This window comes from Taurulus bubalis (genome assembly GCF_910589615.1).
Source record: "Taurulus bubalis genome assembly, chromosome: 19".
Lineage (NCBI taxonomy): Eukaryota > Metazoa > Chordata > Actinopteri > Perciformes > Cottidae > Taurulus > Taurulus bubalis.
This window is the reverse complement of record NC_136607.1, coordinates 2,517,899-2,542,309: the sequence shown is the minus strand read 5'-3', so window position 1 is coordinate 2,542,309 and position 24,411 is coordinate 2,517,899. Positions and strand designations below refer to the sequence as shown.

General features: G+C 46.9%; 1 protein-coding gene across 1 annotated transcript in view; it reads left to right on the top strand.

Moving 5' to 3' along the window:
- Positions 1 to 24,063, top strand: part of tln1 (talin 1) — a gene marked incomplete at its 5' end in the record, with an annotated part of 54,881 nt that extends 30,818 nt beyond the window's left edge. Inside the window, 15 exons of the mRNA XM_079235188.1 lie at positions 363 to 482; positions 599 to 745; positions 863 to 1,029; positions 6,643 to 6,826; positions 7,272 to 7,397; positions 7,730 to 7,846; positions 8,044 to 8,229; positions 9,131 to 9,238; positions 15,345 to 15,450; positions 16,991 to 17,115; positions 17,422 to 17,547; positions 18,187 to 18,249; positions 18,335 to 18,517; positions 21,642 to 21,767; positions 22,107 to 24,063. Coding sequence (XP_079091314.1) covers positions 363 to 482; positions 599 to 745; positions 863 to 1,029; positions 6,643 to 6,826; positions 7,272 to 7,397; positions 7,730 to 7,846; positions 8,044 to 8,229; positions 9,131 to 9,238; positions 15,345 to 15,450; positions 16,991 to 17,115; positions 17,422 to 17,547; positions 18,187 to 18,249; positions 18,335 to 18,517; positions 21,642 to 21,767; positions 22,107 to 22,241 — 2,019 coding nt within the window. The 3' untranslated portion in view covers positions 22,242 to 24,063. The remainder of the gene's footprint in view (positions 1 to 362; positions 483 to 598; positions 746 to 862; positions 1,030 to 6,642; positions 6,827 to 7,271; positions 7,398 to 7,729; positions 7,847 to 8,043; positions 8,230 to 9,130; positions 9,239 to 15,344; positions 15,451 to 16,990; positions 17,116 to 17,421; positions 17,548 to 18,186; positions 18,250 to 18,334; positions 18,518 to 21,641; positions 21,768 to 22,106) is intronic.
- Positions 24,064 to 24,411: the final 348 nt, after the last annotated feature.

The window sequence follows — 24,411 nt, the reverse complement described above, 5'->3', positions numbered from 1 at the left end:
CCTTCCCAACACTGATCAATTATATGTCAAACTAATAGAACAGAAAATGTTGAAGCCATGATTGAAGAGTAAATCAAAATGTTATTTGTATAGACCAAAATCACAAATTGGCCTCAAAGGGCTTTACGACATCCTCTGACCTCACATCAGAACAGGAAAAGCTCCCCCCAAAAAACACTAAACGGGAAGGAAAAAAACAACAGGGATCTAACTCCCAGGATGCACTAGTGCAATATATGGCATATACACAGAATGAATGTGCAATGTGGTTTATTATTGTATTATCAGTATTATTTTTATAATGTACCAAGTGAAAACCTAATAGATGCACTCAGCTGTTGTGGTTTCTCATCTCTCCTCAGGTGACTAAGTCTAACACCAACCCTGATGACCTTGGGGGATTGGCCAACCACCTTACCAATGAGTTTGGAAATCTTGCAAATGAGGCCAAATATGCAGCCGTGACCGCAGAGAATGATGAAGTAAATAAAACCAGCCGTCCTTTGAGAGACACTATGCAGGCCAAGCCGGCTCCCCGCGTCTCACTCTACATCTTCTTGGTCCTGTTATTCAAATGTATGTCTTTGTTTGTGTCCAGATTGGTTCTCACATTAAGAAGCAGGTGGGCGAGCTGGGCTTCAGCTGCACAGGACTGGTGACCAAAGCTGGAGCTCTGCAGTGCAGTCCCAACGACTTGTTCACCAAGAAAGAGCTGATTGAAAGCGCCCGCAAAGTCTCAGAGAAGGTCAGAGCTCAGTCTACTTTGTAAATCAGTTATTTGACCAGTTAAAACCGAATTATGTAAGGAGATATGCACAGTAGTTCTGACTTCCCCTCATAACAGATAGTCTCCTTCTTGCAGGTCTCCCATGTGTTGGCGTCCCTGCAGGCAGGTAACCGTGGCACCCAGGCCTGCATCACAGCAGCCAGCGCTGTGTCTGGAATCATTGCAGACCTCGACACCACCATCATGTTTGCCACGGCTGGTTCTCTGAACCGAGAGAACGCAGAGACCTTCGCTGACCACAGGTACTGCAGACTCTCCTGGAAAATATTTAATTAGCGTAAGGAAACTAGATCATGGCAAGGAGGCTGTCAAAGATAAAGCAAAGAAAAGTATCACTGGGGAGTCAATCGTATAACTCAGTCATTACAATTAAATGAATCACCACTATTTTATTGTATTGTTTAATTTTAAAAACAATATCAACACAAAGGAAGTTCATCAACTTAATTTTCACTGTTTTCATTTCTCGGTCGCATCTCTCGGTCGCATCTCTCGGTCGCGTCCCTCGCTTCCATCTCTCGGTCGCGTCCCTCGCTTCCATCTCTCGGTTGCGTCTCTCGGTCGCATCTCTCGGTCGCGTCCCTCGCTTCCATCTCTCGGTCGCGTCCCTCGCTTCCATCTCTCGGTCGCGTCTCTCGGTCGCATCTCTCGGTCGCATCTCTCGGTCGCATCTCTCGGTCGCGTCCCTCGCTTCCATCTCTCGGTCGCATCTCTCGGTCGCATCTCTCGGTCGCATCTCTCGGTCGCGTCCCTCGCTTCCATCTCTCGGTCGCGTACCTCGCTTCCATCTCTCGGTCGCGTCTCTCGGTCGCATCTCTCGGTCGCGTCCCTCGCTTCCATCTCTCGGTCGCGTCCCTCGCTTCCATCACTCGGTTGCGTCTCTCGGTCGCATCTCTCGGTCGCGTCCCTCGCTTCCATCTCTCGGTCGCGTCCCTCGCTTCCATCTCTCGGTCGCGTCTCTCGGTCGCATCTCTCGGTCGCATCTCTCGGTCGCATCTCTCGGTCGCATCTCTCGGTCGCGTCCCTCGCTTCCATCTCTCGGTCGCATCTCTCGGTCGCATCTCTCGGTCGCATCTCTCGGTCGCGTGCCTCGCTTCCATCTCTCGGTCGCGTACCTCGCTTCCATCTCTCGGTCGCGTCTCTCGGTCGCGTCCCTCGCTTCCATCTCTCGGTCGCGTCCCTCGCTTCCATCTCTCGGTCGCATCTCTCGGTCGCATCTCTCGGTCGCATCTCTCGGTCGCGTCCCTCGCTTCCATCTCTCGGTCGCATCTCTCGGTCGCATCTCTCGGTCGCATCTCTCGGTCGCATCTCTCGGTCGCGTGCCTCGCTTCCATCTCTCGGTCGCGTACCTCGCTTCCATCTCTCGGTCGCGTCTCTCGGTCGCGTCCCTCGCTTCCATCACTCGGTTGCGTCTCTCGGTCGCATCTCTCGGTCGCATCTCTCGGTCGCATCTCTCGGTCGCGTCCCTCGCTTCCATCTCTCGGTCGCATCTCTCGGTCGCATCTCTCGGTCGCATCTCTCGGTCGCGTCCCTCGCTTCCATCTCTCGGTCGCGTACCTCGCTTCCATCTCTCGGTCGCGTCTCTCGGTCGCATCTCTCGGTCGCGTCCCTCGCTTCCATCTCTCGGTCGCGTCCCTCGCTTCCATCACTCGGTTGCGTCTCTCGGTCGCATCTCTCGGTCGCGTCCCTCGCTTCCATCTCTCGGTCGCGTCCCTCGCTTCCATCTCTCGGTCGCGTCTCTCGGTCGCATCTCTCGGTCGCATCTCTCGGTCGCATCTCTCGGTCGCATCTCTCGGTCGCGTCCCTCGCTTCCATCTCTCGGTCGCATCTCTCGGTCGCATCTCTCGGTCGCATCTCTCGGTCGCGTGCCTCGCTTCCATCTCTCGGTCGCGTACCTCGCTTCCATCTCTCGGTCGCGTCTCTCGGTCGCGTCCCTCGCTTCCATCACTCGGTTGCGTCTCTCGGTCGCATCTCTCGGTCGCGTCCCTCGCTTCCATCTCTCGGTCGCGTCCCTCGCTTCCATCACTCGGTTGCGTCTCTCGGTCGCATCTCTCGGTCGCGTCCCTCGCTTCCATCTCTCGGTCGCGTCTCTCGGTCGCATCTCTCGGTCGCGTCCCTCGCTTCCATCTCTCGGTCGCGTCCCTCGCTTCCATCACTCGGTTGCGTCTCTCGGTCGCATCTCTCGGTCGCGTCCCTCGCTTCCATCTCTCGGTCGCGTCCCTCGCTTCCATCTCTCGGTCGCGTCCCTCGCTTCCATCTCTCGGTCGCGTCCCTCGCTTCCATCACTCGGTTGCGTCTCTCGGTCGCATCTCTCGGTCGCGTCCCTCGCTTCCATCTCTCGGTCGCGTCCCTCGCTTCCATCACTCGGTTGCGTCTCTCGGTCGCATCTCTCGGTCGCGTCCCTCGCTTCCATCTCTCGGTCGCGTCCCTCGCTTCCATCTCTCGGTCGCGTCTCTCGGTCGCATCTCTCGGTCGCATCTCTCGGTCGCATCTCTCGGTCGCGTCCCTCGCTTCCATCTCTCGGTCGCATCTCTCGGTCGCATCTCTCGGTCGCATCTCTCGGTCGCGTCCCTCGCTTCCATCTCTCGGTCGCGTACCTCGCTTCCATCTCTCGGTCGCGTCTCTCGGTCGCATCTCTCGGTCGCGTCCCTCGCTTCCATCTCTCGGTCGCGTCCCTCGCTTCCATCACTCGGTTGCGTCTCTCGGTCGCATCTCTCGGTCGCGTCCCTCGCTTCCATCTCTCGGTCGCGTCCCTCGCTTCCATCTCTCGGTCGCGTCTCTCGGTCGCATCTCTCGGTCGCATCTCTCGGTCGCATCTCTCGGTCGCGTCCCTCGCTTCCATCTCTCGGTCGCATCTCTCGGTCGCATCTCTCGGTCGCATCTCTCGGTCGCGTGCCTCGCTTCCATCTCTCGGTCGCGTACCTCGCTTCCATCTCTCGGTCGCGTCTCTCGGTCGCGTCCCTCGCTTCCATCACTCGGTTGCGTCTCTCGGTCGCATCTCTCGGTCGCGTCCCTCGCTTCCATCTCTCGGTCGCGTCCCTCGCTTCCATCACTCGGTTGCGTCTCTCGGTCGCATCTCTCGGTCGCGTCCCTCGCTTCCATCTCTCGGTCGCGTCTCTCGGTCGCATCTCTCGGTCGCGTCCCTCGCTTCCATCTCTCGGTCGCGTCCCTCGCTTCCATCACTCGGTTGCGTCTCTCGGTCGCATCTCTCGGTCGCGTCCCTCGCTTCCATCTCTCGGTCGCGTCCCTCGCTTCCATCTCTCGGTCGCGTCCCTCGCTTCCATCTCTCGGTCGCGTCCCTCGCTTCCATCACTCGGTCGCGTCTCTCGGTCGCATCTCTCGGTCGCGTCCCTCGCTTCCATCTCTCGGTCGCGTCTCTCGGTCGCATCTCTCGGTCGCATCTCTCGGTCGCATCTCTCGGTCGCGTCCCTCGCTTCCATCTCTCGGTCGCGTCTCTCGGTCGCGTACCTCGCTTCCATCTCTCGGTCGCGTCTCTCGGTCGCGTCCCTCGCTTCCATCTCTCGGTCGCGTCTCTCGCTTCCATCTCTCGGTTGCGTCTCTCGGTCGCATCTCTCGGTCGCGTCCCTCGCTTCCATCTCTCGGTCGCGTCCCTCGCTTCCATCACTCGGTTGCGTCTCTCGGTCGCATCTCTCGGTCGCGTCCCTCGCTTCCATCTCTCGGTCGCGTCTCTCGGTCGCATCTCTCGGTCGCGTCCCTCGCTTCCATCTCTCGGTCGCGTCCCTCGCTTCCATCACTCGGTTGCGTCTCTCGGTCGCATCTCTCGGTCGCGTCCCTCGCTTCCATCTCTCGGTCGCGTCCCTCGCTTCCATCTCTCGGTCGCGTCCCTCGCTTCCATCTCTCGGTCGCGTCCCTCGCTTCCATCACTCGGTTGCGTCTCTCGGTCGCATCTCTCGGTCGCGTCCCTCGCTTCCATCTCTCGGTCGCGTCTCTCGGTCGCATCTCTCGGTCGCATCTCTCGGTCGCATCTCTCGGTCGCGTCCCTCGCTTCCATCTCTCGGTCGCGTCTCTCGGTCGCGTACCTCGCTTCCATCTCTCGGTCGCGTCTCTCGGTCGCGTCCCTCGCTTCCATCTCTCGGTCGCGTCCCTCGCTTCCATCTCTCGGTCGCATCTCTCGGTCGCATCTCTCGGTCGCATCTCTCGGTCGCGTCCCTCGCTTCCATCTCTCGGTCGCATCTCTCGGTCGCATCTCTCGGTCGCATCTCTCGGTCGCATCTCTCGGTCGCGTGCCTCGCTTCCATCTCTCGGTCGCGTACCTCGCTTCCATCTCTCGGTCGCGTCTCTCGGTCGCGTCCCTCGCTTCCATCACTCGGTTGCGTCTCTCGGTCGCATCTCTCGGTCGCGTCCCTCGCTTCCATCTCTCGGTCGCGTCCCTCGCTTCCATCACTCGGTTGCGTCTCTCGGTCGCATCTCTCGGTCGCGTCCCTCGCTTCCATCTCTCGGTCGCGTCCCTCGCTTCCATCTCTCGGTCGCGTCTCTCGGTCGCATCTCTCGGTCGCGTCCCTCGCTTCCATCTCTCGGTCGCGTCCCTCGCTTCCATCACTCGGTTGCGTCTCTCGGTCGCATCTCTCGGTCGCGTCCCTCGCTTCCATCTCTCGGTCGCGTCCCTCGCTTCCATCTCTCGGTCGCGTCCCTCGCTTCCATCTCTCGGTCGCGTCCCTCGCTTCCATCACTCGGTTGCGTCTCTCGGTCGCATCTCTCGGTCGCGTCCCTCGCTTCCATCTCTCGGTCGCGTCTCTCGGTCGCATCTCTCGGTCGCATCTCTCGGTCGCATCTCTCGGTCGCGTCCCTCGCTTCCATCTCTCGGTCGCGTCTCTCGGTCGCGTACCTCGCTTCCATCTCTCGGTCGCGTCTCTCGGTCGCGTCCCTCGCTTCCATCTCTCGGTCGCGTCTCTCGCTTCCATCTCTCGGTCGCGTCCCTCGCTTCCATCTCTCGGTCGCGTCCCTCGCTTCCATCTCTCGGTCGCGTCTCTCGGTCGCGTCCCTCGCTTCCATCTCTCGGTCGCGTCTCTCGCTTCCATCTCTCGGTCGCGTCCCTCGCTTCCATCTCTCGGTCGCGTCCCTCGCTTCCATCTCTCGGTCGCGTCCCTCGCTTCCATCACTCGGTTGCGTCTCTCGGTCGCATCTCTCGGTCGCATCTCTCGGTCGCGTCCCTCGCTTCCATCTCTCGGTCGCGTCCCTCGCTTCCATCTCTCGGTCGCATCTCTCGGTCGCATCTCTCGGTCGCATCTCTCGGTCGCGTCCCTCGCTTCCATCTCTCGGTCGCATCTCTCGGTCGCGTCCCTCGCTTCCATCTCTCGGTCGCGTACCTCGCTTCCATCTCTCGGTCGCGTCTCTCGGTCGCGTCCCTCGCTTCCATCTCTCGGTCGCGTACCTCGCTTCCATCTCTCGGTCGCGTCTCTCGGTCGCGTACCTCGCTTCCATCTCTCGGTCGCGTCTCTCGGTCGTGTCCCTCGGTCGCGTCCCTCGGTCGCGTCCCTCGGTCGCGTCCCTCGCTTCCATCTCTGGGTCGCGTCTCTGGGTCGCGTCTCTCGGTCGCGTCACTGGTAAAGAATCTTAAAAATGAACATGAATTACAATTCAGGTGTAAATCTTTTTAATGCAGCAACAAAATGGTCGAAACGTAAGAGGAATTAAACCCAGACTATAATGTTTATAGCATGTAAACATAGAATTTAATAGAATAGATCGGCCCCATTGTGTCGACCGGACAGCGTCATCACCTTCACTATGAAATGCTGTGATGTGGAGAATCCGAATATCATCTGTTAAGATATGTCTGTCCCAGTTTCATGTTGCTTATTCAATATGTGACGCTGTGCCCTTCCTGTGTGCAGAGAATACATCCTGAAGACGGCCAAGGCTCTAGTGGAGGACACCAAGCTGCTGGTGTCTGGTGCTGGAGCCAGTCAGGAGAAACTGGCCCAGGCTGCCCAGTCCTCCGTGTTCACCATCACCAAACTGGCTGATGTGGTTAAACTGGGAGCTGCCAGCCTTGGTTCTGAAGACCCAGAGACTCAGGTAGAACAGCAGAAAACATGTCAGCTGTGTTTGTCTTCACTATTACCCTAAACCTAGTAAAAGTGGTTGAAATGCAACATGTCGAAATAGACCAACCTCTAAGAGCAGCTACTAAATGTAAATTACAAACAGATGGATTCGGAATGACAATGAATAGTAAGAAAAATAATGACAAGTATAAAAGAACAAACATATTTCCAAAGTAAAAATGAAGATGGAGATGCTCATTTTCTAATACACTGTTTTGTTTCTTTATTTTGATCTGTTTTATGTTAAGGAACATACTGGCATTGATCTTATCTATGCTGAGTTCTATATATCATATTATATATCCTCTGCAGGACAAATCCAGCACACAAACTACTGCTCTAGGCGTCTCGGTGCAATCACTTCCCCTGTGAAGGCGTCACATTAAAGCTTAAAGTACTGGTTATGTATTCTACAGGTGGTCCTGATCAACGCAGTGAAAGATGTGGCCAAAGCTCTGGGCAACCTCATCAGTGCCACCAAGGCGGCTGCGGGCAAATCTCATGATGACCCCAGCATGCTGCAGCTGAAGAGCTCAGCCAAGGTAAGTCACATGACACGAGTCCTGTGCTCCTCCACAGCAGCGCTCTGCCTCATGAATGAGAACAGCTGGACTGTCAGATGCACTGGGGCAGGGGTTTCAGATGCTGCTTGACCAACAGAGGCGGTGGCTCACATTTTGTATGATATACTACATTGTATGTTGCATGTTGATGAACCACACTGCATGGTACAGAAAGACTTGAAAACAAACGTTTCAACAATGCTGTGTATTTTGAAAATCCCTGTGGCTGTATCACCGTAGGTGCTTCACTGAGCCCTTTTCTTTCACCGTCAGTCTGCTCTTAGCCTAATTATGTAACTTTCCTGCTGCAGGTGATGGTGACCAATGTGACATCCCTCCTAAAGACAGTAAAGGCCGTAGAGGATGAGGCCACAAAGGGGACCAGAGCTTTGGAAGCCACAATTGAACACATCAAGCAGGAGCTGGCTGTGAGTACTCTCACAACAATCGCTGTCAACATTTGGAATGAATGTTCGGTTACAACCAGTAGAAGAAGCTGTACATAGTACCAGCTGAAACCAGACTCCTTCCAGCAAGATGGATTCCTGTTCAGCGCTCCTGTAGCATCCACTCCAGTTGGATGATAGAACTCATTTTTTAACATTCCCCTGGTTTTACCACACAGGTGTTCAACAGTTCTGACCCACCACCAGCGACGACCACACCAGAGGAGTTTATTCGCATGACCAAAGGAATCACAATGGCTACAGCAAAGGCAGTGGCTGCTGGGAATTCTTGTCGTCAGGAAGACATCATCGCAACGGCCAACCTCAGCAGAAGGGCCATCGCTGACATGCTGCACTCCTGCAAGGTACGCAGGAGATAGATACACACTGACCGCCTGGTAACCACAGCCAGCTGACATTATTCAAACAAGTATGGTGGGTCTTATCAAAATTGTAACTATGGGATTTAGAAATAACATGACAGTCAAGTTACAGTGAGGGTCTTTTAACTGGTTATGAAACCATCTCGGTTTAGTCCTGGTCCTCTATGTGACCTTCAACAGTGAAAGAGACCCTCAGAGAGAAAATGCTCTATTTCTATATCGTTATTCTTAATGCTCTTCATCGGTGCTACCGAGTCAGATTCTGGTGAAACCCCCTTTGACCTGCAGTCGGTGGAGTCCTGTGCAGCTCCGGCAGCAGAGTCTCCTCCTCCTCCAGGAGCAGAGCTCCTCCTCACTGCTCTGCCGGTGGGGTCGCCAAAATTCAGAATTCCTTGTAACATTAAGATGATGCAGGCATACTTATAGTTACGTATCACCTACCTGGACCGAGTGTCTACCACTGTGCTACTTGGTGTAAACCTGATTATAATGTACCTCTTCACCTCACAAATGTTCACAATATCGGTACTACATTCTGATTTCTAAACTGCACAGTTTAGAAAGACAAAGACCTAACTTTTATAATTGATCATGATAATCAGTGTTATCAAGTTGTGTCTGGAGGAACTACATTTTACATTGCTGAAGTATTTTTCTCCTATCTTTGATACAAAGTAACATTGGCATAATGTAACATTTCAGTCAGGTTGGTAAAGTTTCTTCTCAACTTCTTAATCTTTGTACAAACCCAACTCCTAAAAACATTTTTTATGTCAATTTTCTTACATTATTTCCTCTTTTTAAGCATTACATTTTGACATGCAAAATGGCCTCCACATTATCCGTGTTGGTTCACTGGATTTCTTTCTGTCTGCCCTCTCAGCAAGCTGCCTACCACCCAGAGGTCAGCAAGGAGGTCCAGATGAGAGCTCTGCGCTTTGGCAACGAATGTGCTTGTGGATATCTGGGACTGCTGGAGCATGTGCTGGTGGTAAGACATCTTTACCCACCAATACACACACTAACACACACTGTACTAACAGCAGTTCACGTTGCTAGTAGAAGTAGCTAAAATAAGGGAATGATTAGAATAAACAGCACTACTGCTAGTAGAAGTAGCCACTACGAAGAAAAGTGAAACAACAAACACTTCATTCAAAAACTCAACACTGAAATGGCCAAAGGTCCAATTTAAAATACATCATCTCCCATTTGTATAGCTTTGTTCTTTGTTGTAACTGAGGATCAGACCATAAACACCCAACAGCAGGCTCAGTTGAGGTGGGTTGGACATTACTGCCACGTCAGTTCAACAATATACCGCCTCACCTCAACAGAGAAAGAAGGAGGATGAATAACACCAGATCATAACTCTTTCCTCTCACTGGACAGGCTACAGGTGTGACCTCCTGAGAGTCAGGTGGGGGCTCCAGAGCAAATAGCTCCGTCCTTAAAGCAAAGCAAAGAAATACATTAAATAAAGAGGTGGAGGAAAGAAGAAAAGAGAAATAATAGAATTACGTATTTTGTTGTCAAGTACATTATTTTACATGTACAAACATGTTGGGAAGACTTTCTATGACAGCCGTATCTATAATGTATTATACACATGCTGATAATGTCTCATCATCTGTAATTATAGTTATAAGCAACCATAAATATACATATTTATATGCTGTCCAATAATAATCACAACATAGCACCCGGTGCTTTAAGGTCTCATGAGGCAAGCATATGAAGCATAATATTTCATAATTGCTTGACGTGTAGTGTATTATAAATCCCATAGTTGTAATACATAATAACCTTTTTATATTAAAATAATTGTTATATTATGCCCATACCTCAGGAATTTCATTACTTTGCTTAAAGCACCACTAAGACAAATGTGTTATCATATTCTAATGTATTATAACAGGGATTATAATGCATCGGATTATAATGTTTTAGAACTATAGGAATACGTTGCAATGCATGTCAGTGAGTGACTGACGATTCTTCCAGACAGACAGACACAAAACAACTGTCCTTGATTAAAAACTATTTGGACTAGCAGCTCAGTGGTCAAATCATTAGCAGGGAATGTGTTTCTGCAGAGCAGTGGTCATGCAGCAACTGCCCTCTCATCCGCATGCTACACGTCCTCCTTCACAGCCATTGGTCTGTTATTTACCGTAGCTTGATTGTTTGTTTTCCCCATCCGTGAAGACCCGCCCTACTCTGCCTCTGATTGGCTAATGCACGTCGCCTTCTTCGCAGAGTTTAAGTTTATTGCCGATGACCAAGATTGGTGGTCAGGTTGGTCGTATCGATAATTCCAACTCGGACGTGGGTGTTTTCATCAGGAGGGCAGCTTCTTGTGCTTGCGTGTATAATCACAATGTCTGACTATGGGAGAGAAAGGCCTTTTTTTTATAATTATGATTTGCATGTTGCTTGGATGGATGAAATAAAGTAACAGATCCGTTAGAGAATAACATTTTGATGTGATGTCTTAATAAAACGTAATGTTAATATAGCACTATGATTAACAAGAACATTTCAAAATGTCACTTCCTATCCAAAAGGCTGCCGACCTCTGCTCTACAGCGTCTCAGAAATAGCTGAAACAAACTGCTTCTGAAAAATATTGTGAGCTACCTTATTAATTTTAACTTGAATTGGTCTAATTTTGTTCCACTTTAGAGACAGAAAGTAATAACTGTGCAGATCATAAGCTTCCAATCGTGAACACATGGTGAAAAGACTGAAACCTTCAGTCACATCCTGTGAGTGTTGCTGTATTCTCACGTTGCCGCTCTGCACCTCAGACTGCAGTAGTACTTCCTGTGAGAAGCCACTATGAGCAGTGTTCCTCATAGCGCTCTGTGATTGGTAACGTCATTGACCTTTCTGCTGCTCATTGTGCTTCTGAAGAAGAGCCCTAAAAGAGGCGTTTAAAAGCAGTGAGGAAAAGGGGCTCATAGACACACCTGTGTGGTTCTGTAGGTACGGTCACCGTCTTTATTTTCAGCAGCACCATACTCTACTCCTTTCTCTTGTGTTAGGTTTTTAAATGCGTAAAAGAACCACATAAATGTGTTTATTGTATCAAGGCCTTTTCACTTTGTCAGGAACCTCTAATTCAACAAAATAAAACTAAATTATAAAATGCTCTGGTTGAAATTATGACATTTGTGTTGATAAGGTCGGTTTCAACCCAGTTATAAAAAAAAGATTTGCTTGATTGGTTGTTGTTTGTTTGACCTTGCTAATCTATATGTTGTGTTATGACTTATTATTCTTTTAATTTTGTGTTTATATTCAATTTTTATTGCTGAAAAGAAGACTTTTTAGCCTTTTTCTTGAAGTAAATATATATAGGTCGAAATTGACCCGTAACACCATAGATGTTAATATAGTTAATAATATTAAAATGAAAAAATAAATAAAACAAATTTATTTAAGAGATGTGCTCTAATACACCTCAGTAATAGTCAGGTAACGCAACAACCTTTTATTTATTTATATGATTCTCTTGAGGTTCATTTCACCATTTTTTAAAAATTGAAATCAATGGGTATCCAGAGGCCCACACCAAAAATATTAAAACATACAACAATACATGCAAAATTTCAAGGATAAGGAAGCCTAACAAGGTAACCAAGAGATGAGAAACACATTGGATGATAGATAATTGTTTCTAGTGTATTTTAAAGGTCAAAACCGACTCATTAACATAAGAGATAGTAACAGAAAGCTAACACAAGAGGAAGGTTAACGCCTACACACGTTAACACCAAGGCCCTGCCCTTTACCACAGCCGCCTGTATCTGTGAACTGGTGAGCAGTGTCACTTAAACAGTGTGTGTGTGGGAGGGCTTGCTCAGTGGCTCCTCAGTAGTGCTCATAGCTGTACATCCCAGTTTAAAGTCACTCCACGAGCCCTGAGATCACACTGGAAACCTTCGAGCAATGACTCTACAAGTTTTACATCCCATCAATCAAGCCTTAAATGCCCCTAAAGAACAAATGTGTTTATCCGTCAGTTGTCTCCAAAATGTGCAGTCCAACTTGCTTAAGCCTTTTAAAATGTCATTTGGCATTTCCTGTGTTCACAGCATGCTGCTGCATGCTGTCTGATACGATATCAGCTGTCATGTGTTTGATGACCTCTTTTGTTTCCTTTTCCCATCGCTCTGTCAATGTTCCTTTAAACTTGTGGCTCACTGATGTCGGTGCAAGCCGGTGAGTACGCCACATGAATGACCTGCACATGTGTGCTGCATTGGTTGAATGTTTTACTGAACACTGAATACCACAACAATGCTGCGGAGTCCCGTGAGCAGCCCGTTAGACCTAAGACCTAAGTCAGACCTGCTCTGCTTGTGGAGGGGGGGCAGCTTTTTATTTAAACTCTCTGAAGGAATCTGACTTGGTGGGAGGTGTTTGAACGCCCCTGAGACGGTCAAATCTAATTCTAGCCTGATGTTAGACCTGACACTCACTGACTACTGATTGTCTCTGTTCTGACCATTCAGAGGTGGAAAGCTCAGCTTACATGCAGGGTTTCAATTAAGGGAGGGATTTGGGGTCTGATGGGGCTGGTGGGCAAACGTTTATGTGTTATTTTTACCCGTAATTGCAATAAAATGTACATAATCATTTGCCTTATTCACATCCGGAATGATCTTGCAAGTGGGCCGCACCGTTTCTTAAGGCTGACGTTAGTCGAGCATCTCGTCTGCGCTCATCATTGCAGTGACTCTGTAGGTCCATGTTGGTAGGCGGCCATCTCACCATCTCCCTTTACACCCGGAGGAAAAGTTGACACCTTGTATTGCTGGTTTGGGCATTTCCCAGTCGAACCCAGTAAGGGATGTTCCACTCTCCATTCCTCTGTACTGTTGTATAACTGCCTGGCTCAAAGCAGATCAGCCTGGTCATCAAATTGCAAATGCTGTTTATTCATATATTCTTGCAAACTTTGTGTCGTCTCAATAGTTGTGCACCTTCGAATGAATAGCATTGTACTACTTTCTCATTCAGCCTAGTATTCCTGCCCTATTCTATCAGAGTGGATGGAACTTCAAAGTTCAGAGTTTTCACCCTCTGGTTGCAAACGTGACATGCTGGTAAAATTTCAGAATATAAGTCGAAATCCGAATGAAGACGCTGATTGATAGAGAACCGTTAGTGCCTCTTCAGTGTGAGAGCAGATGTACACCACCGCCATGATCAATCCCTCACTTTACAGTCACATATTCCACCAATGGTGAACGGCGGCTGGAGCCCATACATATACTGTAGATGTGAGTAATCTGAGGTCCTGACCTCTGAAGGTTGGACCAGAACAACACACTGACCTACTGATCATGTTGCCCTGTGACATAGTTTGCTTTTCCCCTAAAGCCTCATAGCATCACAGATGAATTAACCTTTTTCTAGACTTGCTGCATGTTGTATTTGTGTAACACAAATCATTTTTGTGTGCGTGTGTGTGGCATTAGTTTGGCCTGCTGCATGCGTTCCTGTGCAGTTACGTCCTCGCCTCTATCTTCTCATGACAACGCATCTGAATAAACCTGAGCTGGGCATAGGCTGAGCCGTGTTAATGCTTTGCACCTGTCACACACGGCTCCGACCTGAATACTGCATGTCCACCTAGGACGGTCTGAGGACACATACCACAAACCCAAACCCATCTGAGCACCAACAAATCCAGCTAGTCTGACATTATTTTCAGTGAATTGTGAGACCGGCCTGCCATTGATAGAAGTTGTCTCATTTCCTCCCTGTAATATCAGTCTCTGTCCACATTGGTATAGATTCATAAAGTCACATTGGTGCCTCCAAAACCACATGGTTCTACTTAACCCTCGTGTTGTCTTGGGGTCAAAATGACCCATCAACACACATACATATACACTCGTACGCGGGTCATTTTGACCCCAAGACAACACAAGGGATAATGAATGCAGTAGGTATGTGAGGCAATAATGTGCTCCTACAGATATGTCTCCAAGTCCAACATGAAGCCTCACTCAATCAAAGGTGTCCTCATAGAGGCAGGGGAGAGACTCAGCTCTGCCATCGTGTGTTCCTACAATGGAAAACACTGATACAGGAGCAAAACGCTATTGTACAATTGACTGTACAAACCGTGTAAAAGTATTTCTGTAACAAAGACGTGACAGAGAAGCAATGCTTTCTAAAGACTGTGTGTGGTTAATACTCAAAGAGGAATAGTTCAGTGTGCCCGACTTTAAGGGCACACATACTGTAGGTTTATTTTCTGACATCACAGTGAGATCTCACCTTCATGTCGACAATTCTGTGTATGCTACAGATAAATGCCTACGTTTGCATTATTTTCATCACATCTAGAGAGCCATGCGTATGTACGCTTCTGTTTATACATCTCAATCACTGTGGAACTGGGAGTCCTTGGATGGGCCTGATTCCCACTCCCATGGTTATTATAATGAACTTGTGTATCACTTCTCCTGTCTGCTGCAGCAGTCTGTCAATACACGAAGCGACAAGAAGAGTCTCGTCAGTGACCTTTTATCCGTTTATCATCAATTGATCACGTTTACCTGTCGAGCATCGTTTCTAGGGATCGAACAATCATTCTCCGATTTAGTTCAAGACACTCATCTTCGAACAGTTCTTTTTTGGTTCCTCTCAATAAAGAATCCAATGAAAACATAATAAACACAAATAAATACACTACTGCCTTCAATGTAGAACATGTAGTCAACATACATTTAGTTTTAATTTGAGTGAAATTGGCTAACCACCCAAAGAATGGTTTCTTTTTTTAATTCTGTATGCCCTTTTTTGTATCTTCATCATATCATCCCCAGAGCACTGAAGGATGTGGGAGGTGTTCCTGTAATCACACATTCATGTGGGGGAAATGGAATATGTGCGGTTTTCTTTATGGCCTCCATGATTTACACTTAGTCGTTTCTTTCAAGTTGCATATGTATACACATATACAACATGCAGTGAAATATTATTATTATTATTAGTAGTAGTAGTAGTATTATACAGAAAGAGAACGTTGAAAGGTTTGAATTGAAGGTTGTGACTTTGTTCCCCGTCACCTGCAGATCATCCAGAAGCCCTCGCATGATCTGAAGCAACAGTTGGCCAACTACTCCAAGCGGGTGGCAGGCTCTGTCACCGAGCTCATCCAGGCTGCCGAGGCCATGAAAGGTATCTTAACCTTTGACCTCTTCAGCAGAACCAAACTGCATTCCTTAGGGTGTCTCTTCTTGTCTCTGTTTACATTTAATGGTGTCAGTGTTCTTATTGATCCATCTAAATGGGTCTGGATGTAGCCAACGGCACCGACCCCTACCAGGTATTGGTCACCAGTGGTGAACTTAAACCATGGTAGTAAGACGATTACAAATGTCATACATATGTGAATGGAATCTAAGAAATGGTACTGATGTACAACAGATGGATTTTAAGCCGCTTCATTAACAAACGAAAAAAAGCCTGTGGAAGCATCAAAAAGGGCAGACAAGCCACGTCTGAAATAGCCCAGCATCAGGTCTTATTTAGAGCACTTCATCTGAAGTAGGATTAGTGCTTACTCCCTGTAGAGTTCTACAGTTTCACACAGCTCTGTTCGGGGATCCCCCTTCTTTAGAGTCAAGTACAAATTCAATTGAATCCAAGGCGATACCATGAATGCATCAACTGTCAAATGGAGGGGAAGTCATCCTCAGAGCTTTATATTAGTGATTAACGTCCCTCTGCTGCAGTCTTTCCTTTCTCAGTCCCTTCAACACCTTATCCAATCTATTGAGGTTAGCCTTCTACTTCATAAGTAACTGACTGAAGTGTAACCACCTGTGGTTAGTAGAGAGGGTCTAATTAATGACAACCTGAAAATTAGATGAACAACAGAAGATATGAGATGAGAAATTTACACTCATTGAAATATCGGCTCGGTAACTTTACACTCCATATATTTGTAACCAAATACTGGAGATCCTGATTTTGATTACTGTATTAGGTTGATAAGCATTATATATTGTAAACCAGACTACAGACAACGTGTGTATTTGGCCTTTAGTCACCTATGAATGCATTGCATATCCCTAAATAAATATACACTGCTTACTTTGCATTACCTACAAACCATTCAGGTAACACTTTGTAGTTGGACAAAAAGAGCGAGGAGAGACACAAATGCTAAGATGTTTATTAGCCTCAGAGCTTAGTGAATCTGGAACAGGATCCAAATGGAAAGTGCCTATTGGAACCCTACTCCAATGACACTGAAGAACCGGAGTGCAACGTTCTCCAGGATTTGCTATTAGTCCTTATATTAGAATGTGACCTTGTGTCATGTTATCATGGCAACAGACACTGTTTGTGATACACTGGGCGATGTACAGTTGAAGACTTATGTACTAATTTGTCAAATCTCAAATCACTCACTACACACAGTTCATTTAATGAAATACTTTTATTAGTAAATAACTAAATGCACAAATTAAAGCATATCTATTGCCGGCAGCTAACAGCTAATGGTGCTAACAGTGCAAACAATGGTAGCAGTGCTAACAGCTAATGGCCCCCTGTGTTCTGAAAACACTTTCAAATGGCTTGAGCTCTGAATATTGTATAGAGAGCTTAGCATAGCAGAACTTTGAAATGAGTTCTGATACTGTGAGCCATACGGTCATTACCATTACACAATATTCCACAAAATCATGTTGGGTGTTTCTGTGTATTGTAGGCACAGAGTGGGTGGACCCCGAGGATCCCACTGTCATCGCTGAGAACGAGCTGTTAGGAGCAGCGGCAGCTATTGAAGCAGCTGCCAAGAAACTGGAGCAGCTGAGGCCCAGGACCAAACCCAAGGTTAGAGGGCTTTTTACAGAGCAGCAGCAGTGCCAGTGTGCCTGTTAACCTCACTGCAGGGTCACATACTGTGTGTGTGTTGCACGTCTTCTGGCCTGTTAGCTCCTCACACCATGAATGATAGCTGTCTCACGGGCCTCACCCGCTTAGCATTGTATATGCCTCCACTTCTATGTATTTGTGAACCCTATGCTGTAGAACAACATCGTTCACTTTTTGTCGAAAAATGAATGTTCCACAGATCATCGCAGCCCTGTACCACAGCGCGTTTATTGACTGTTGTTATTTCCCCTCTCTTGTAAACAGGAGGCAGATGAGAGCTTGAACTTTGAGGAGCAGATTCTGGAGGCAGCCAAGTCCATTGCAGCTGCCACCAGTGCTCTGGTTAAAGCTGCCTCCGCAGCACAGAGGGAGCTGGTGGCTCAAGGGAAGGTACGTCTGAACGCTGCTTGTCCATCCATCTGAGTGCCTATCAACCCGCACAAAACTAAATAAGACAACCCAGTCAGTTTGTTGTGGGCTGTCTAGATCAGAAAACATTCAACAAGCCATTCAGATTTGGCTCTCCTTCCTCATTAGGTTACACAGCTTGATAACTACCTTTGCAAAGGTGCAGCATACTTTACTCATGAGCCAATCAGAGCAGACTGGGCTTTTTTTGTGGGAGGGGACTTAAAGAGACCGGAACTAAGACAGAGTGTTTTAGACAGATGTGTACAGATGCATTCAGACAGTTTGAGAAAGATAACGTGTTTTTTTACGTTAAGACATGTAAACATGTTCTAGTAGAAACTCTAAATACAAGAATGAAAATTAGCATGACATGTCTCCTTTTAAGGAGGACAAACTAATGCAAAGTTGCTCCTGAACAAACAGACTGGTGCGTACAGATTCTGCATGCCCCATTGGGACAGGAGAACCGAGAACCCCAGAAATATGGCTGATTGTGATTGGTTCAGAGATTGAATTTGCCCATCCATGTCATTCTTCTCCCCTTAGTGAATTGTATGCTTTAGATATTCTTGGATGCTGAAGATTGATGATTCTGAGCCAGTTTTCTTGTACTTTCAGGTGGGAGCGATCCAAGCCAATGCAGTGGATGATGGACAGTGGTCTCAGGGGCTGATTTCAGCTGTAAGTCCTCGCTCTCAAACTTTATTTAAGGACATTTCAAAGTCCTTGGTAAAACATCTTACCGTCAATGCCCTTGAACCCTCAGGCTCGCATGGTTGCGGCAGCGACCAACAACCTGTGTGAGGCAGCCAACTCTGCGGTGCAGGGACACGCCAGCGAGGAGAAGCTCATCTCGTCAGCCAAGCAGGTGGCAGCCTCCACTGCTCAGCTGCTGGTGGCCTGCAAGGTCAAGGCTGACCAGGACTCCCAGACCATGAAGAGGCTTCAGGTCAGGACTGCATATGAATGGCTATCAAGCTGCTTCACACACGCCCACTTCTGTTTGTTACCCTGGTACCTCAGGACACCGAAAACTGAAAGAACATGAGAGCTCAGTCACCTCTAGAGGTCAAAACAGGAAGTCATACTGACTCATTCATTGGAGACTTTTCGAGATATCATCCTGCAGCATCAGCACTACATAGACTCACAGAAATGACTGACTGATGTTTTTTTATGCTTAAATACTGGCTACACAGAACTTGCTTTCTTAACAGTTTACCATCAGCAGATGGATTTCATAGTAGTTTAGCATTGGCGTTCATGGTAAATCAGACCTCTGCTGCCACACAGCCCTGTGGTTGGTCTGCTACACACCAGAGACTACTGGACAGCAGAGTTTGATTGACATCTTTCATTTGCACGAATTCAGAGTTAGTTTTGAAACCGGTTAGGAGCAAAAACACCCAATGATATTTTCAAAACTGAGACGGCTGTGACCCTGCCGGTCACTGTTAGAGACTCCAGTCTGCAGTGTGTTTCATACACTTCACTGATACTGAGTGATGTTTCATTCCCAGAACAAAAGTCTCTTTCAGTTTCACTTCTCCGTCCGTTCATATGCATTCTCCCTTTCCCACTGGTGCACACTTTACGTCGCACTCTCTTTTCTGTGAGATGGTTAAATTGTTTAATCATCAGTATGATTGCATTTCTGTTGGGTAGAAAAATAAGTTCACCAAAGCAAGACGGCCTCCGACAGTCCAGAGGTCAAACAGAGATGGACTGACGCGTTGCTAAACCAGCACATAAGTTCTTGGCAATAGGAAAGCTAAAGGATGAAACCAGAATCATCATTTTAATTAGCTCAGTCTGTTGTACAGTACATATTCAGCAGCCTGTCCCCGTCTGCTTTAGTTAAACTGAGTTTGATTGAACTCAGTGTTTTCTCGAGACTGAAAAGCCAGACTTGGGTCCAAAGTTAGCTCCCTAACCCTCTAATTCTGCTTTGTCAGACTGACATCTGATATTGTCAAATGCATAGTGAGATCCTCCTTGTTACTATGTGTCAGACCTATAGTACCTGCTGAGGGAACAATACTGCCACCACAACATTAGTCATTCTGTAACAGCTGCGGTTGTTGGGCAGTCTATTAATAGGCTGCAGTTTGAGTGTTTAGGGTTACAGGTGAGCTGCATGATCTGTACAGCTGCTCCATCAGGATTAGTGTGCTCTATATTCAGCACAGGTAAGAGTGCCTTCAACACACTGCTGCATTTCATTATCATGGCAGGGCTACTCCACAAGTTTAGTATTGTGTTACCATGAAAGTGGTAGTTTAGTCCCTTTTAGGCCTGACCTTTAGTTGCTGTGACCTTTAAGTGTTAGGGATGCAGTTAGTCCCAAGACATAACACAAACTGCAAGTATCTCCTGTCACCCCATCCACCGAAAAAGACTATATTTAAGGCTGTGAGCACATCAGCCTGCCCAGGCCATCTCATATTCTCTGATCCAATCAGCAGTGGCTTATCTCCTCCTCTTCTGGGCTTGCAGCTGCCGCCACAGTAATTCCCATACATTTATGTGTACAGGAGCTCTGGAAACAATCCACTAGTCCGCCCATGGCACCAGAACTGGAAACACTAGCCCTGATCTATGATTACACCAGCAGCATTTGCTCTCTTCACTCTCTGCCGCTGGGCTTTTTATGGCTGTATTATTCCGAGTGCTGAGTATTGTACAGTCTCTCTGAGGAAAGGTGGCTGTTGGGACAGTTCCTGATGGCAGCAGCTGGTTCAGGGAAAGAACTGTCTTACACACTGAGATACCAGGTTGTTTGGTACCACCCAGAATAATGCAATATTACCTGGCAGCCAACCTGGGAGCGTTAACATGGTATTCCAGTGGATTTCAAGATGGTAATCAAAATTGCTAGCCTTGTTGTCACATTAGATAAATGGCAATTAAAGGAAAAATGTATGTATTTGCATCAAAATGGGAATTGGATGCCGGAACAACAATGGTGGTGTGTCTAGGCTATTTAGTTATTTTCGCTATGTTTGAGATTCAGTAGCCAGACATTCTGTGTGTGACCTTAGATAGAACCTCCACTGAGGACTCTGGGGGTTCTTGATGGACCCTGTCACAGATATGTTGGTTCTAGGTATAATACTGGTTCTCCGATGAGGACAAGCTAAAGAACCTGTCATGGTTGAAGTTAGCACCTTTTATTTCTGAGAGTGTAGAGATCCACGCATGAACAACGACATGTCCATCTGACTTGGGTGTGAGTGAAATGTGAGCTGCGAGGTCACTGCTGTAGACGGCTGTGTTGATGTAAACAGATAAATGAGTGAAAACATGGCTGAAATGAGGACAGTGCAGATGGTCAGAGGGAAACATACTGGAGGAACATTCCCTCAGACAATTGATTTGACAATTTAACAATGGATTGGATGTGCATTTTAGAATACCAGAACGCTGTGACAGTCCCAGTTTAGTATGTGGCCTTTGTGTACAGTACAGCTGATGACGGGAGCTGCACAGTGTTGTGCTGTATGTCAGGGCCGGACTAACAGTAACATTCCAGCCAAAGATAAACCACTAGAGGAGGATTCACAGTGTCTGATTTCAGTCGACGGAGCCGCAAAAGGAGAAAACTCCTCTTTGTATGAGCCGAGCTGCCCAATGAGGCAAACGTTTGGCTCTGAGTGCAGTTCAGGAGGCTGCTGCTCGTTGCCTTTTACAGTTATTCTCTCAGGCACTGAGCAGGAAAAAAAAACTGTTATGGTTTTCTCTCAGAGCGCTGGTGGAACTTTTCATTGCCTTTCCGGGAAGTGCTGTTCACAAGAAGCACAGTTGATGTTTCTGCGGTCTCAAGTCTGCATGAGTCTGTTTCAACATTTACTCAAAGACTAAATCATGGTCCATGGTCAGGGATATATGTGTTAAGATATCTAAATCCCCCTCGTCTTCCTTTTATTCTTTTGACTTTGATCCTAAAGCACAGGCCTTTTACTAGCTTTAAAACAAACCAGTAAGGGGACTTTTTTTATTGTCAGTTTACTGCTTCCGGTGTGAAGAATGACACACTCAACTTAATCTTTTTTTAATCTGGTGTGTTTCTACAGGCTGCTGGGAATGCCGTGAAGAGAGCCGCTGATAACCTGGTGAAAGCGGCGCAGAAAGCGGCGTTTGATGCTCAGGATGACCAGGCCGTGGTGGTCAAGAGCAAGATGGTGGGAGGTATCGCTCAGGTGAGTCAAAGGTCCCACACACAGCAGGAGTACAAATATACGTGCATATATGTAAAAGAAAATACATACTTTATGAAAAATACTTATTTTCAATAATCAACACAAATACAATTAGATTGTTTTAACATGATCACTTGTTTGAAAAAACGCTCGCCCTGTTTGTGTTGTCAAAATCACGGCGGCGGTAACAGATAGCTAATCAATCAAGATCAGGACACTTTTCTGGTTCCATTCTAGAGCTGTAACTCTTGGCCATTGATGCGACGCTTGTTTAAATTGCTGATGTCGGCAGGACAAATAATGTTACCAGCTGAAGTTCTACTCTACGTTGTCTTGCAGATCATCGCCGCTCAGGAGGAGATGCTGCGGAAGGAAAGGGAGCTGGACGACGCCAGAAGGAAGCTGGCCACAATCCGACAGCAGCAGTACAAGTTCCTTCCCTCGGAGCTGCGTGAGGACGGCCAGGAGCAGTGAGGGAGCGTGTAGCGATGCGTGGAATGCTCAGGACCTTCCCCCAGCCACATGAAGGGAGAGGAGGCTTCATGTAACATTAGGCAGGCTCTCAATATGTTCCTGTATTTAATTTTTAAAGTCAAATGATGCCAATGATTAGGAATTTTGATAATACAGAAATTCTTATTACGGTATCTGTGCTTTTGATTATATATGATCAAATACTTTTCAACATATCTTTCTTTTGAAAAAAATCTGGATTTACATGTCTTTGTTGTGTACATGCTACGTGGCTTCATTAAATTGCTAAATCCTGCCAATAAATTTGGCTCGGCCTTCACCGTTAGAACGTTACTTTTCGATTTTAGAGATGTGAAGGCGAGCACAATTAAGCTTTCTATGCAAACTATGCATAATCTATGCAAATGTTCTATGCGATATGTGTGTGTACGTGTGTGCGTAAGTGTGTGTGTGTGTGTGTGTGTGTGAGAGCGAGTGAGCGCATGCTTCAAGAGACGGTTTCTAAGTCCATTGCGAAGCGGAGGTCTGTGGTGAGTGACCTCATTGACAGTGATGATATTCAGTATGTAGCTTGTCATACTGTTAAAAGCTGAAATAAGGACAATGATAGGACACAAGCAGTTTTTAAGACTATATTTGGAGAGAAAAAAAATACTTTGCAATGGAACAAATCTGAGTGGGAACACATTGTTTTTCTAAAGATTGAGCTATGAACTGTATTGAAAAGTCGCTATGTTAGTAAACGTTTTTTGTATCAGTATTTGGATGTAAGCAGCTACAGTGTTGAAGCCGGGGTTAGATTAGGATACATCTTTGTGTAAAGAGTATGAAGCCATATATTTAACCTGGAGACATGACATCATATTGACTATTTGTTTAGTCGCTCCAGTGATGTGTCATCTGTGCCGATATTGGTGCTTAATACTTTCTAGAGGATTCCTGTTACCAGCACAATCCCATGATGCTGGTCTGTCTCCTGGGAGATATGACTCACACTTTATTTCTCCTTACCAAGGGCCTAATGTTTGATCACTCTCTGGCCCCACTATATTAAGTGCCTTCATAGAATTTATCAAGTATTATAAACTGCTGCCAATCATTTACCCTCTAGACGCACTTCACTAATTACTCCAGTTAAATAATTTATCAGAGCATCATTTAAATCCTCTTTCACACCACACATGTCTTTATTTTCTTTACATATTCTTTTCACATGGCATAGCTAGAACAGCATGCCTAATACCAAAGTGACTGTAATCATACAAAGCCTTCTTCTTTTGCTCACATGTGACTTTCTTACAGCAGCACCACCTCATGGGCGCTGTAGCAGAGATTTATATTCAATAAAGCCAGTTTTCAGTGAAACTCTTGACATCCATTTCTTATCACTTTGACACTCACTCTTCTCACCTTGTTCACAAGAGGAAGTTAGTTCATATTGAGCTATATTTTGTGTTCATAACCATCATTTTCTGATTGAATCATTCATCATATCAAGTCTGTTTATTTTGTTTTTATTTCTACAACGTCTTCTATAACATTGCATACGCACAGACTGCATGTCTTAGTGTTAAATTAAATCAGTTCTCTCTCTGTTTGGCTGTTCCAATATCAGATTCCAGTGTGAACCGGTCACAGTCCTGAACGACCAGCACGCACAAAGGAACAGTACAAAACAGACTTGACACAATGTCGCACAGAAGTAAACGCTGCCATTGAAGCTGGCAAACGGTACCAGTTTTCTAACCTGAACGTTTGTTTACATTTTGATCTGTACACATATATTTCACACAATATATTCCTCTGCTCAATAAATGCTCAAGTAAAATATTAAAGCCATAAGAGTTACAGTTTTTGTCCTGGAAGATATGAGATGCCTAATCGAGGAGTCACTGAGCGATGACCATGTCAACCTGTGATTGCTGACTCAACAGTTACAGAGCATGGCCGCAGAAGTCTGCTTAAAAAGGATCTTTGACTTGCACCCGTTTCCACAATGTTCTCTCTCCAAACATAATTTCAACTCAAGATGTAGGTACTTATGTACTATTTCAAATAATTTAGCTGTGGAAGCTGAATGACTTGCATAAAGTTATGTGATTCATTTGGCCGTATAGAAGCCTGAAAGTGAGAGGATCTCCACCTTCTTCCACAAAGGCCTTTATGTCAC